Source organism: Cucurbita moschata, unplaced genomic scaffold (assembly GCF_002738365.1).
Source record: "Cucurbita moschata cultivar Rifu unplaced genomic scaffold, Cmos_1.0 Cmo_Scf00004, whole genome shotgun sequence".
NCBI classification, from domain to species: Eukaryota; Viridiplantae; Streptophyta; class Magnoliopsida; order Cucurbitales; family Cucurbitaceae; genus Cucurbita; species Cucurbita moschata.
Genome location: NW_019268520.1, coordinates 4,623,668 through 4,637,210, shown reverse-complemented (window position 1 = coordinate 4,637,210; position 13,543 = coordinate 4,623,668). Strand labels below are relative to the sequence as shown.

The 13,543-nt window shown below is 33.5% G+C and overlaps 2 protein-coding genes across 4 annotated transcripts in view; both read right to left on the bottom strand.

The window, feature by feature from the left end:
• LOC111441798 (transcription factor HBP-1b(c38)-like) overlaps positions 1 to 3,555 on the bottom strand; it is a 6,530-nt gene extending 2,975 nt beyond the window's left edge. Inside the window, exons 1-8 of the mRNA XM_023078910.1 lie at positions 2,673 to 3,555; positions 1,761 to 1,861; positions 1,215 to 1,288; positions 906 to 1,100; positions 651 to 728; positions 498 to 557; positions 259 to 336; positions 106 to 157 (exon numbers count right to left, since the gene is read on the bottom strand). Coding sequence (XP_022934678.1) covers positions 106 to 157; positions 259 to 336; positions 498 to 557; positions 651 to 728; positions 906 to 1,100; positions 1,215 to 1,288; positions 1,761 to 1,861; positions 2,673 to 2,773 — 739 coding nt within the window. The 5' untranslated portion in view covers positions 2,774 to 3,555. The remainder of the gene's footprint in view (positions 1 to 105; positions 158 to 258; positions 337 to 497; positions 558 to 650; positions 729 to 905; positions 1,101 to 1,214; positions 1,289 to 1,760; positions 1,862 to 2,672) is intronic.
• A 1,639-nt stretch (positions 3,556 to 5,194) lies between these two features.
• On the bottom strand, positions 5,195 to 10,160 carry LOC111441796 (amino acid transporter AVT1A-like). 3 transcript variants are annotated; one of them, XM_023078907.1, is made up of 12 exons: positions 9,795 to 10,159; positions 8,837 to 9,099; positions 8,518 to 8,738; positions 8,169 to 8,192; positions 7,617 to 7,797; positions 6,984 to 7,209; positions 6,742 to 6,877; positions 6,602 to 6,621; positions 6,087 to 6,232; positions 5,957 to 6,000; positions 5,589 to 5,651; positions 5,195 to 5,441 (listed from the first exon to the last, which is right to left on the bottom strand). In XM_023078907.1, the coding sequence occupies exons 1-12, from the start codon at positions 10,022 to 10,024 to the stop codon at positions 5,340 to 5,342; spliced, it is 1,656 nt and encodes a 551-aa protein (XP_022934675.1). In that variant the 5' UTR covers positions 10,025 to 10,159; the 3' UTR covers positions 5,195 to 5,339. The 3 variants fall into 3 exon arrangements, with proteins under 3 accessions (XP_022934675.1, XP_022934676.1, XP_022934677.1); XM_023078909.1 differs by having other exon boundaries at positions 5,369 to 5,446; positions 9,795 to 10,160; XM_023078908.1 differs by lacking the exon at positions 8,169 to 8,192.
• Between the last annotated feature and the right edge of the window lie 3,383 nt (positions 10,161 to 13,543).

Genomic DNA, 13,543 nt, shown 5'->3' with positions numbered 1-13,543 from the left:
AAAAAAAAAAAAAAAAAAAAAAAAAAAAAAAAAAAAAAAAAAAAAAAAAAAAAAGATGTGAAAAAGAATCACATGCCATAACATGCAAAGAAAAAAGCTTCATACCATTTCCACTCATTGAATGAGCTTGGTCTCCAGAATTTGAAATAAATATACCCTGCACAAATTGTGACAGAGATTTATGCATCTTAACACTTTCCTATAAATTGAAAGATAATGTGCCATGATGGTTAAGCACAAAAATAAAGATAACTCGACCTGCTGGCGGGCCCGCTGGAGTTCTTGCTCAAGTTGAGTAAGCTTCAGCCTGCTACTTTCTAGCTGCTGCACGTACGCCTACAAAAGTACAGGAAACGATAAAAAATAATTAAAGAAGTTCAATGCATAATACGATAAAACTCGTCAAACATTTCTAAACAACTAAGTCAATACTAGACAGTTTATAGTTTTAGAAAATTTGTGAATGAGAGAGGAGAGCAATGATAACGGAAGCTTACTTTTTTCCTTAAACGACTTTTTCTAGCAGCTTCACGATTTTGGGCAAGCCTTCGTAAGCTCTGAAAAGGATGCTAAACAGCATATTAGCTGCTGCTAATATCCATCAAGATGTTCAGCTAACAATGTAAAAATATTTCAGTTTAAAACATAACCTTCTGATCAGGTGTTTTTTCTTTCGATTTGTTGCTAGAATCGTACACGACAAGTGAGTTTCCTTGATCCTTGTCAAGCTACAGAAGACAAAAGAACGTGAGGTTACGACCCAAGAATACTAAACAGAAAGATAGGCACTATTACCTGGGATATGAAAACATTCAACCACATTGATTATTGATATCAGGAAACTTGCACACATTGATTATTAAACAATGTAAAACTAATCTCATAACATACTCAAGGGACATTACCCTTTGACTTTTGTCATCTGTGTCATCCGTGGAGGTATCAGTTCTTGTGCTGACGTCGGCCATGTTAGACTCTCCCCAGTTTTCATGAGGACCACCCGACGTAGAAACCAAATTTGGATTTGATTCTTTCTGTAATGGCAATGTTTGAGAGCCCATGATAGCAGTTGGTAGATTTACATCAGTGGATGCAAGTGGCTGAATTCCATTATAGTTATATCAGGTGGGTGTTAATTTTCAACAAATACAAGTAAGAAAAAAACCAAATGGAGCTTTCTATTAAAAAAAAAATGAGAACAGGTAAAACAGTACCTTAATTAAAGAACCAAACTGGATGTTGTTGTTCAGAGTCGAACTATTCGACTTTATCTGATTATACAAAGGATCTAAGGCAAGCAAATTTGGAACGAAATTATATCAGCAGAAGAAGAACAACAGGAAGAGAAGACGAAGAACAGAGAAGAGAAAAGCAACAAGACTTTCATAGATTTAGATTTTATGAACCAAGAGAAAATGTAGCTCCTGCTATTCTATAATAATACATCAGCCTCACGGTTTTAAACGCGTCTACTAGGGAGAGGTTTCCACACCCTTATAAGGAATGTTTCGTTCCCCTCTTCAACCGATGTAGGATCTCACAGCCAATCAAAACATTTCTTAGCACGCTAGAAACCTAGCATAGGAATTATCCGAGATAACTTTGTCAAAATCATAAGAAGTTCAGAATGCAGTGTGTACTCAATAATGCAACATCAAGAGTGACATGAGATGAACAGATGATTAGTGAAACTACTTTGGAAGTAAACAAATCATCGAAAGGCCTAAAATTCCATAACAAAATAGGACATTGTTGCATACTTCTAGTAAGGTCTACATTTTCTATGTGAAATCCAAGAGTTTGCTCGAGCGTTCTTAAGTCCGAAATCCGAGATGAAGGAATAGAGCTCCCCTCTGCACCCCTGAAAATCAAAGTGAAAAAAGACCATCAAAGTGTGAAAGAGAAAATTCCAACTGTAATGCAAAAGATGAACAAAAGATCCTAGCAAGGAAAGGGATGTCCATGCATCCACAAACCTATAACTAAGGTCAGGAACAAAATATTTCTTGAACTCAAGGATGTGAATTGACTAAGAAATTCTGTCTTTGAGTCATACTTGACATTCAACTAAGGATTCAACGTAACAAAGTTGGAGATGCTCTATGTAACGGCCCAAGCCCACCGCTAATAGATATTGTCCTCTTTGGGCTTCCCCTCAAGATTTTTAAAACGCGTCGGCTAGGGAGAGGTTTCCACACCCTTATAAAGAATGTTTTGTTCTCCTCCTCAACCGGTGTGGATTCCCCTCCAGAACCCGGCGTCCTCACTAGCATTCATTCTCTTCTACAATCGATATGGGACCCCCCAATCGACCCTCTTCGAGGCTCAGCCTCCTCGCTGGCACATCGTCCAGTGTTTCACTCTGATACCATTCGTAACACCCCTAATTTTCTTAACCTAATTAGTGACGTAACCCATGAAAAAATTCTTCAATCTTGCTATAATCAACTCATGGAATTAAACAAAGTGCTCCCATTGAAATTAAAGCAGGTATTAATGAAGTCTTATGGTCCTATTCCCCTCCATGAATTAATAAACCACCAAGTAAGGAGTAAGTACAAGCAGAAAGACAGACTCATCAAGAAGCCAAGTACATATACTGCAAAGTTAAATTCAAACAGTGAACACAACATAGTCCAGTAATTCAAATTAAATAAGATAGAGAAAGTTACATGGAATTATTGGCTGTGGGCATCGAAGAAACGAAGCTAGGCATCCCGTTCACCTTTTTGTTTATATCGTCGGCACCAACCTTCACTGTTCTACTACCCATCAATCACCATCATCACCACCACCACCACCACCACCAGTTCAACAAAAAGAAACAGAAACCACTGAACAAGAAGAACAGGAAGAACAGGAAGAACAAGAACGAGCTCTTCTAATTCAAACAAAATAACTCAAACTCAGTTCGCTGAAACACCTAAATCCCAAAGCCCTAATCAATTTCTCAATCCAAAAACATCAAAACTTCAGCAATCAGCTCATCGAAGAGCTCAAAACAAACAAGAACCCAGCAAAACTATGACCCGTATCGAAGTCAAAAACCTAGCGAAAACAGGAATCGCGAGATGGGAGTTCAGTTTGAGAAATGAATCGACGTCGGGAAGGTGGAAAAATCCGAGGAACAGAGGAAAGAAAACCCTACCCAGAAGGGGTGTGGAGATAAACAGCGAAACTTTTTTTGACTTTTTGATCGAAATTCTTAGGTAAAGCATTTAAAACCATGGGGGAAAAAGAGAATTCTCTTTCTCCCACCCGCACAGATAGAAATTTCAAGAGGCCCACATTGAATTTTGAGCTTTGGAATAAACTTGTTTTAAAATCAAACTCGGCCCTGCACTTGTTGGTCAGGTCAGGTGTGTGAGAGAGAGAGAAAGTAGAAGATGCGTGACGCTTAGACCATTCCAAATTCTAACCCCTTCCTCACGTCCTTTTCCTTCAAAACCCCTTTTTATAATCATATTTCATTGATGATGATGCTACCACTTTCTTCCTTCTTCCCTCGCTGATTGTGATTCTTGTGTAGTGGGTACACCACCGCCTTCCCCACTGCAACTCCGCCACACCCTCCACTGAATCACTTTCCCATTGCTTTTATAAACCCTAAACCCTCTTTCAGGATTGTTTGTTAGTTCAACAACATGGTTGAACAAAGATTGATCAAATGATTGAGCTTTAAATAGGGTTCAAACAGCGAGGACATGTTCTCGATTGAGGTCTCCATTGACTTGCATGGATGATACTCACTACGACATGGTGTTGTCTTGTCGAGATGAGTCAAAGTAACGTTATGCACTTCAATAGTAATTGTTTGAGCTGAGCCTGATTTGCTCGGGTTGAGTCTCGATTTTTCAGTTCCATTTAATCGAGTAATATAGGAAGTAATGGAAATATATTTTTTTCCTTGTTAGCTGAACAAGTCCGAGGACGGGAATCTCCCATCCTCGTCTCCACCCTGCCCCACTACACTCTACATATATTAAAAAAAACACGAGCGAATACTTCTACTTGATCATGTAGGTGTCTACGTGACCTAGTTTTATTGGTCCCACCGTATCTATCCGTAAAATAATGCTACATTTGCATTTATTATAATTAAAATAATAATAATAATGATTCTAAGTACAAAAATGTCTTCCATGCTAATCAATAATTGGAATAGGCCATGAGGTCAATTATGGAATATTTTCCACCATACCTTAAAAGGAGTCAAATTAAGTATTTAAATAAAAGATTCTATTACAATGCACGTTAAAGTATCTTTTCATTTAATAATAATTCTTCTAATGAACTAGTCGAATATAATTTTTAATCTCCAGAAAATTAGAAATATCTGTTAATTAAAAAGACAACAAACCCGTTTTACGTAACTCACGGGATTGTTGTAATAGATACATATCACGATCACACGACGGGTCAAATCCTTCTCGAAGTTATTTTGAGTTCAAGATTGAATAAAATTTATAAAAAAAAATAATGGGTGTGATTCGAAATACAAATTTGAGTTTTATTCAATATGATCGAGATAAAATTTAGGAACTAGATATACAGAGGTCGTAAAACCGATTAAAACCCTAAATTTAATAAAAAAAAATTAGGGTTATAAGTTTCTCGAAAATCACTTATTATTATAAAATATATATTTTATAAAGTTATTGCAATAATAACCTTAAACTAAAAGAAAACGAAGGATCCAGGATGTAGAATTACGTATATACCCTTAGTCAAAGGAAAAGTCAAAATTGGTGACGTTGTCGTCTTGGCTTGGCCTTGAAGAAAAGCTATAATTGTCAATTTCCTACCCACCCCCAATGGGCCCCACTGACCAAATAAATAATTAATTAAAAAGCTTTTAAAATTTATATTTATTTTCTAGCGTTTCAATAACATATTTAAATCAAAGAAAAAAAAAACTAAAAATGTTAAATGAAAATGGTTAGTATTTTTTTTTTAAGTATTTAAAAAATATCTTTTAATCTTTTAAATTTTTTCTTTAATCTTTACTTTTAAAAATAACTCAAAACATATATTATTTATAATATTTTATAAATAAATAAAAATTAAATTAGTATAAAAATATTTCAATAATTTGATTTAATAAAAATAAACTAACTAATTAATTATTAATTAATTAATTATTGGCTAGTGTATCTTCGGAGTGGAATATGCATCAACTATCAGCTCGTTGATAAGGAAAGAGCTTCAAACCCGTTTTTTGATAGTGCACCCGACATACAATTATTAATAATATTGTCACTAGCAAAACTAAAAACGAACCAATACATGGGCTTAACATGTACAAAGAAAATAAAACGAGAATAATCTTGTTATATGTTTCACCTACTGATCTCTGTACGAGCCATCTGTGAAAATGAAGAGTATGTTCCAAGCACTGCTCCAACTATCCCCACCAAAATTACCACCTTACATGAAATTACCTAAGCTTCATGCAACCACACATCGTCAACTTCAATTATCAATTTAATCTCCGAGACATCGAATTTAATAGCATAGCTTTAAATATTTAAAATTTGTATTTAATAGCTAAAATAAAATAAAATAAAAAATGGTTAGAAGATAATTACCTGTAGTCTAGAAGCTTCCTTCCCCATGATTTTCAAAAAGCAGGAGGCTGGTATTATTATTGCCTGAACCAAATGTGATTATATTTTTTAGGATATGGTATATAATATAAATATTTATCCTTATTAATATATCACAAATTAATTTAATTTAATTTAATTAGGGGGAAAATCCAAATTATTACAATTTTATTATTTATTTAATTTTTTTTTATATATATAATTTACCCACTAATATTAATAAATCCCTCCAAATTTATTAATTTCAACAATATTTGCATAAATTGAATTTAAAAATAAATGGATATTTTTTAATATTATTTTCATCCCTAATTTTAGATTTAAATTTTGTTTCCAAAAAAATGACTTACAATGAGTATGCAGAGAAGGGATCCAATTAAAGTCAACACAAGACCTGCAAAAAATAAATAAATAAATAAATAATTAATTAATTTCAATACAAAAATAGAAAATAAATAAAATGAAAAATCCAAACCATACCAAAAAATGGGAGAAGAAGAGCCACAGAAAGGGAAGAGAGAACAAGTGCAGTTCTTATAAGAATGGAACACCACAAGCTATTTGAGACTCTGGCTGGTAACCTCTCCTCTATACTCTTTGCCAATGGAGTCATCAATAGTGCATATTTGAGAATACGTCAAGGATTCCCGATTCATTTCAAAACGATTACGATAACGTAACAGCCCAAGTTTACCACTAGCTGATATCGTTCGTTTTGACCCTGTTACGTATCGCTATCAGCCTCATGGTTTTAAAACACGTCTACTATGGAGAGAGTCTAGCCCTACTCCGATCAATGTCTTGCATAATCCATTTGTAACAGGTCAAAAACAGACAATACTTGTTAGTAGTGAGTGTTCTATGGAGAGGGTCTAGCCCTACTCTGACTTGTGCATTGCACTGTCTAGTGACTAGCTCTGATACTATTTGTAATAGGTCAAAATGACGGTGAACTTGGACTATTACAGATAATTTACAAGATCAGAAAAGGATATTTAGTCAATGGAATGATAACCTGCAAAGAAAATGCAACGCAGGTCAATTTAAACATCGTGTATGTGAATATGGATCCATTTCTAATGACGGGTTTTTTTTAATACGTGTCGATCACGGTTAAGTCGAGTTAGAAACTCACCGTGGTCCACTTTGCAACACTGGAGGCAAGAGCATGTTGTGGCATGTTCAAAGTTATTTGGGACAATATAGTTTGGCCAAACATGAGGAATCCCATCACAGCAACACCTCCATATATTAGAACACAAAATACAAAACTGCATAATATAAACACAATTTGATGGATTAGGATCACTTTCGAACAATGATGAACGGGTTATGGATGAAGTGATTCGTGATTCGTGATTCGTAACGCGTACGTACCATACTAAGAGAGCCTTAGTAAACTTGGTTTTATCTGCCATGGAATGGTAAAGATTTGGGAAAAGAGTATGACCAGAGAAGCAAAATCCATAAGCCCCAATGGCAAATGGAATGCCCTTCCAATTCACTACTTCACCAGCTTCAACTTCATGAAACCCTATTCCTCCAAGCGTTCCCAAATATGCTATGGTTAAGATTATCACCGTTGTTGCCACCACCCCACCAGCTGAAATATGATGTACTAAACGTGTGTGATCATTTTGTTTCGATCGCGGCTAGTTACTATTCTACTAGAACCCGTATAACGACTCAAACCCACTGCTAGCAGATGATGTCCTTTTTGGACATTCCTTTTCGGGCTTACTCTCAAAATTTTTAAAACACGTCTACCGATGTGGGATTTCACAATCCACCCGCTTTAGAGTCCAGCGACTTCGCTGGCACTCTCATTTTCCAATTGATGTGGGACCCTCCAATCCATTCTCTTTCCGGGCCCAGTGTACTTGAGGGGAAGTCCAAAAGGGAAAGCCGAAAAAATGACAATATCGGCTAGCGGTGGACTTGGACTCTTATGACCCAATACATAGTTATTTTGTTTGACGCTCGGTCTCTCTAAGGGGTATGAAATGTTACCGGAGAGATATGAGATCCAACGGAGATCCCTGAGGCAAACTGTGGGCAAAACAAGAAGAGCAGTAACGATTCCAAAGAGGTGGTTAGAGTCCAAGTGAAGGCCGCCCAGATTCAACCGCGCATTCGGAAATAGACTGCTAAGGTTGTCCTCTTCCAAGATTATGAACTCAATGCAGCAACACTGTACATTTTTACTTTCTAACCCATTAGACACTTTTACCGTGTTTAAAAAATAGTGTTGAGTTTAAAAAAAATTATAATTTTAAAAATCACTTTTTGTAATTATAATAAAACCTTTAATTTAAAAAATAAAAATAACAATAAGAAAGTAAACATAATCTCTAGATGTTAATAGATTATTTTCATTAAAAGTGATATTAATAAAAAAAATTAAAGTTTATAAATATTTTTAAAACAAAATATTAACGCTTTCATACCAAACTAGATTTTTAAAAGTTAATATTATTAAAAAAAAATTAAAATTTTAAGAATATTTTAAAGATAAAAGTTATCAAAACATATACATAATTGAGAAACAAGAGAGAGACTCACATATAATTCCAAATATAAAATGATCTGAAAAAAAAAAAGAATAAATTAATTAGCTAAAAGCAAAAACAATCTTACAACTAAAACAAATAAAAAATTACTAAATTTTATGGTAAATTTTTTAATTTTGTGTTTAAAATATTCATACATTTTAAAAATGTCAAATAGTTAATAAAATTTTAATATATTAAAAAATATAAAACTATTTAACACAAAATTAAAAGTTTAAAAAAGGCGGCTAAAATAATATTTTTTAAAAAGGTGAGGGATTAAATAAACGTAAATAAATAAAAAAATTAAAGAAGTAAAGGGGTAATTAAAGAAAAAGGAGGGTTAAAAAGGTAAAACTGACCGATACAAAAAGACGTCCAAAAGTTCCAAAGGCAGCTTGACCCAAATCTGGAAACGTAACGATATTGATTTGGCCTCTCTTCTCAAAGCAATATTTCATAAGCATAGCTGTGAAATAGCACATAATGGCAAACACAAGCAGCACTCCCAAGCTTCCCCATCCTCCTTCTTTTACTGTGTATGGTGTGGACAGCAGCCCTACCCCAGCCATGAAGTTCACTCCTGCCGCACCCGAACCCGAACCCGAACCCCGACCGTTCAATAATATTCTTGAATTTCAAAACACGGCTTAAATTTTTAAGAATTAGAGGTAACTTTACCGTTAAATATGGTCTGTGTGAAGGTGCAGCCGTGAGGAGAAGATATTGATGGGGTAGACGAGATCTCGTACTCTAATTTGTGTCCCTCGGCGTCGTAATAATTGGTTAATAATGGAGTCTTTCCATTGGAATCGACGTCTTCATTGATCTCAGACTCTAACAAACTCTCGATTCCATTTTGAAAGCTTGATTTTATGATCGTTGGAATCTGTAGAATCCCGAATGTTGGTGAATTTGTTATTGCGTATGAATCGCTTGCTTCCCTACCATTTTTACATAAACGCTGATCATTATTTAAAGATTCTAAATTTAAATCTTGTGATGTTCCATATTGGTTGGGAAGGAGAACAAACCACCATTTATTATAAGGGTGTGAAAACATTCCCTTAGCAGACGCGTTTTAAAGCCTTGAGAGGAAGTCTGAAAGGGAAAGTTCAAAGAGGACAATATCGGCTAACGGTGGATCTGGGTCGTTACAAATGGTATGAGCCAGTCACCGGACGATGTGCCAACTTTCTCGCTGTCCCCCGAAGGGAGTAGACACGAGGCGGTGTGCCAGTAAAGACGCTGGCCCCAAAGGAGAGTGGATTTGGGGGCGGTTCCACGTTGACTGGATAAAGGAACAAGTGCTAGCGAAGACACTGGGTCTCGAAGGGGGTGGATTGTGATGTCCCACGTTGGTTAGGAAGAAGAACAAATTACTTTTACAAGGGAATGAAAATCTTTTCCTATCATACCCGTTTTAAAGCTTGGGGTCCTCCCCTCCCGAGAGGATAATATCTGCGGGTGGTTACAAATTATTTTTATTTTATTTTGGATGTGAAATTTGAATTTTCAACCAAATATCAAAAATAAAAATATTTTTTTTTATAGTCGTGAATTTTGAAATCAAATTATAAAAAAAACAATAAATTAATTAAAAAAAAAGAGAGAGAACATTAAGCAGTTTCAAACGCACCTGAAACTTTGCGGCCATTGTTGAGAAGCGGAGGCGGAGCTGCAACCTCGACGGAGGCAGCTATCAACGGCGGCGGAGGAGTTATCTCCGTCGCTGAAACTGCCGCAACTACTACCACTACTTTCCGTTCCCTTATTGTTCATCTCCATATCGTCTTCTTGATTTTCTTGGCCGCCATTGTACGGTGGCTGGAGGAAAAGCTCTGAGTCTTGGTCGCGGCGGTCCGCCATGGAAATTATTTGGAGCTTTATTAATGAATTGGTAGCTGCTTAGTTATTTTAATATCAACCGGACTTTCTTAAATTCCCATCTCTTTAGGGTTACGTATGGGATCTTTATTTATCTTATTCATCAACATTATCCTTGGTTGGACGCTCCCTTTATCTTGTTTATCTTATACGAGTCGTATCATCATAATTATTAGATACGTGTTTAAAATTTGTATGTTTGTATTGACAAATTTGACAATAGTTTATGTGACGGCTCGGTGGAGCTATTTGTCAGTTGGTTGATGTCAGTTTCAAAAAAATTGATGTTAAAAAACTCGTAACACCCCCAAATCCACCCCTTTTGGAGCAAGCGTCTTTACTGGCACACCGCCTCGTGTCTACCCCCTTCGGGGAACAGCGAAAAAGCTAACACATCGTCCGATGTTTGGCTCTGATACCATTTGTAACGCCCCAGATCCACTGCTAGCAGATATTGTCCTCTTTGGGCTTTCCCTTTCGGACTTCCCCTTAAGCTTTAAAACGTATCTGCTAGGGGAAAGTTTCCACACCCTTATAAATGGTGATTTGTTCTCCTCCCCAACCAATGTGGAACATCACACGAGAACTCTCAAGAAAGAAGACAGTGAGGGAGTCCCAACCACCACCGAGAAGAAATCGCAAAGATTTAACACATACGATGTTGCATGTAGCTGAAAATAGCTAACCGAACAAACGACGATCGAGGGTAAACCTCAAATAGAAAAATCATTTGAGAGAGGCGAAAATCTTTATACACAAATTTTAGGAAAATGGTGGCTTTCATAGACTTGTAGTGTTCGTTATTTTGCAATCACCTCTCTTTTCAACCCAATAAATTTACCAGTGAGGTACGTGCACATTCGACATAAATTAATACGGTTGATCCCATATCAACTTTTTTCAGTCTAATCCATAAGAAGAGCGAGGACTCTAGGTCAAGTTTCATATTTACATCGTTACGACTCAAATGAGATAAGTTTAACTGGACCCTCAACGTCGTTGATCTATCTTAAACATTAAAGATAATGTATGTATATAATAAAAAAATATAAAAAATAAAAAACATCTAGATTTGGGATACTTATCCCTTAAAAGTTGGTTTTTTTTTTTTTTTAATTATTTTATCTCAAATATTACTTTTTCAAATGTCTTTATAATATATAATAAATGCTTATCCTTTGGTTATTTTTAGTTGTTTTTTAGTACACCACATATATGACGTTTTAAAAAGTCTTTTTTTTCTCCCATTTTTCAGTCTTTATCTCATAATTAAATTAATATATTTATCTACACAATAAAATAATATTTGACCATTTATCAAAATTTCTAATTTAATTTCATCCTTTATCAATTATATCTAAAATAAAATATACGAAAAGAGAATAATTAGGATAACATTTAATTTTTTAAGAAGGTACGAAAAAATTGCATGAACTACCTATGAATAATAGTGGTCGTTACAAATTATATTCATGAGGTCATCGACCTTCGTCGTAGTTCTTGTTGAATTCATTAATACGTCTATATATTTTAAATTAGAAGCATGTTTCGAATGCTAAGTGTTTAAGTGCAAAAAGAAAGTAGTTTTAAGTACTCAGATTAGTCGATCTAAACTGACCCTAAATTAATAACCGACAACTCTCAATAATGTAAACCTTTTTATCTTTTATGCTTTATATCTAAAGAGTGACGGTGTCTGTACCTTTTTCTTTCCCTTTTATAAAGATAAACGATAAAGAAAATGTATTAGAAATCAACTTCGAGATCATTAGCCATATAAAAAAACATGAGAATTAATCATGCAAATAATAAGATTAATAATAAATAATACAATATATTTTTATGAGTGTCTTTCTTTTTATAATTAATTAAGTTTTAGTTTTATAATTTTGAAAAAATGGGGTAAATCTTTTTTTTTTTAACACAATTTTTTATAATTTACATTTCCATGTAAAAAAATTAAAAAGTGAAAAGAAAAAAAAAAGAAAAAAAAAACAAAACAAAACAAAAACAGCTTCTCACAAACTTAATATTAAAATAAACTTATAAATTATAAAATACCAAAAGTACACAAATAAATTAAATAAGAAATATAAATCTTATAAATTTTAATGTAATTTAGTTTTAAAAATATTATTAAATGAGTCTGAGTCAACTCGATCCAAATGATCTAATGAATCAAACTCAACCTATGGGCTTAGCTATCGGAAGGTTGGATTTGCCCATTTCAGGCCCAAACAACATCAAGTCGGGTTGGGCCGGGTCGGCCCAGTCAACCCTGAAAAATTGGTGCAGGATTTTCCTCATCTTTTTATAATAAAAAATATTATATATATATATATATATATATATATATATATATATATATATATCAAGTTATACGCTGCTCCCAAAATTATTTAAGTTTATTCTTTAAAATTATTTATTGAATTACTATTTAATTTTCAATATTTTTTTAATGGTAAAAAAAAAAAAAAAACACATCAATTTATTCACTTGAAAAAAAAAATTGAAAATTGAAAAACAACACAAACACTTGATAAGAAATAAAAAATTCACGTACTAAATAAAATAAAACTTCGAGTTAAAACTGTATGACGTACTAAATAAAATTCACTGACCTACTCAAATTACGGCGGGTAAGTATTTGATTAGGTTATATATTTTTTAAAATGAGGTTATTTGCAGATATTTTGATATGATCAACCCAAGTTTAAAAATAGAGTTATAATTCAATCATGTACTATTATATTATTATGAACATTATAAATATTTTAACGTTTGTAATTGATGTTAGTGATAAACTTATGACTTGTGAATATTTAATATTTGAGTTTTTTGAAATTTTAATTATTAATGTAGCACGATAAATATATATATATATATATATTATTTTTAGAATAAAATTGGAAAGAGAGACCTTTCAAGTGTTGAAAGGGCAATAAAACCCTGTTGGCATTTAATTAGATCCCAATTTATATGGACTACGCTGGTTGGTTCTTGGTGACTAATCCAACCTCCTCCACCCCACAATATAACATATTATACCCACACAATAATAGTAAAATAAAATAAAATAAACAGAATTTAATAAAATTATTTATTATTATTATTATTATGGGGAGTAATTTTAAGTTTTTTTTTAATAATGTAATTATTAAATTTTTATGTTTCGTATTTTATTTTTAAAAAATGACGCTTTTGTTTTAATATAAAATATAGATTATATGATATTTAAATAAATTAGAACAAACATTAACAAGTGATCCGGTTAAATGTGGCATTAAGTGAACACTAAATCTCACATGTCACGTGCGTCAGATGAAGATATGATTAATGTCGTAGGAACTTTTTGAACCACGGGTAAAAGCGTAAAAGTGATACTATTTTTGTATTTTTGCTATTTCACTCCTCAATTTGTGATCTAAAGAACTTAGGTTTGAAGTAATTATTGCATGCTTTATTTATTGAATTTTATTTTAATTAACATAATATTTTTTT

What these genes read in the sequence shown, in the direction of transcription:
- LOC111441796 (XM_023078907.1), bottom strand. Translation starts at nt 10,024, where the DNA reads ATGGCGGACCGCCGCGACCAAGACTCAGAGCTTTTCCTCCAGCCACCG. An exon ending in TTTTATATTTGGAATTATAT is followed by an intron (nt 7,798 to 8,168) that starts GTGAGTCTCTCT and finishes AAAAATGTACAG; the next exon opens with TGTTGCTGCATTGAGTTCAT. An exon ending in CCCTTCTCTGCATACTCATT is followed by an intron (nt 5,652 to 5,956) that starts GTAAGTCATTTT and finishes CATTTGGTTCAG; the next exon opens with GCAATAATAATACCAGCCTC.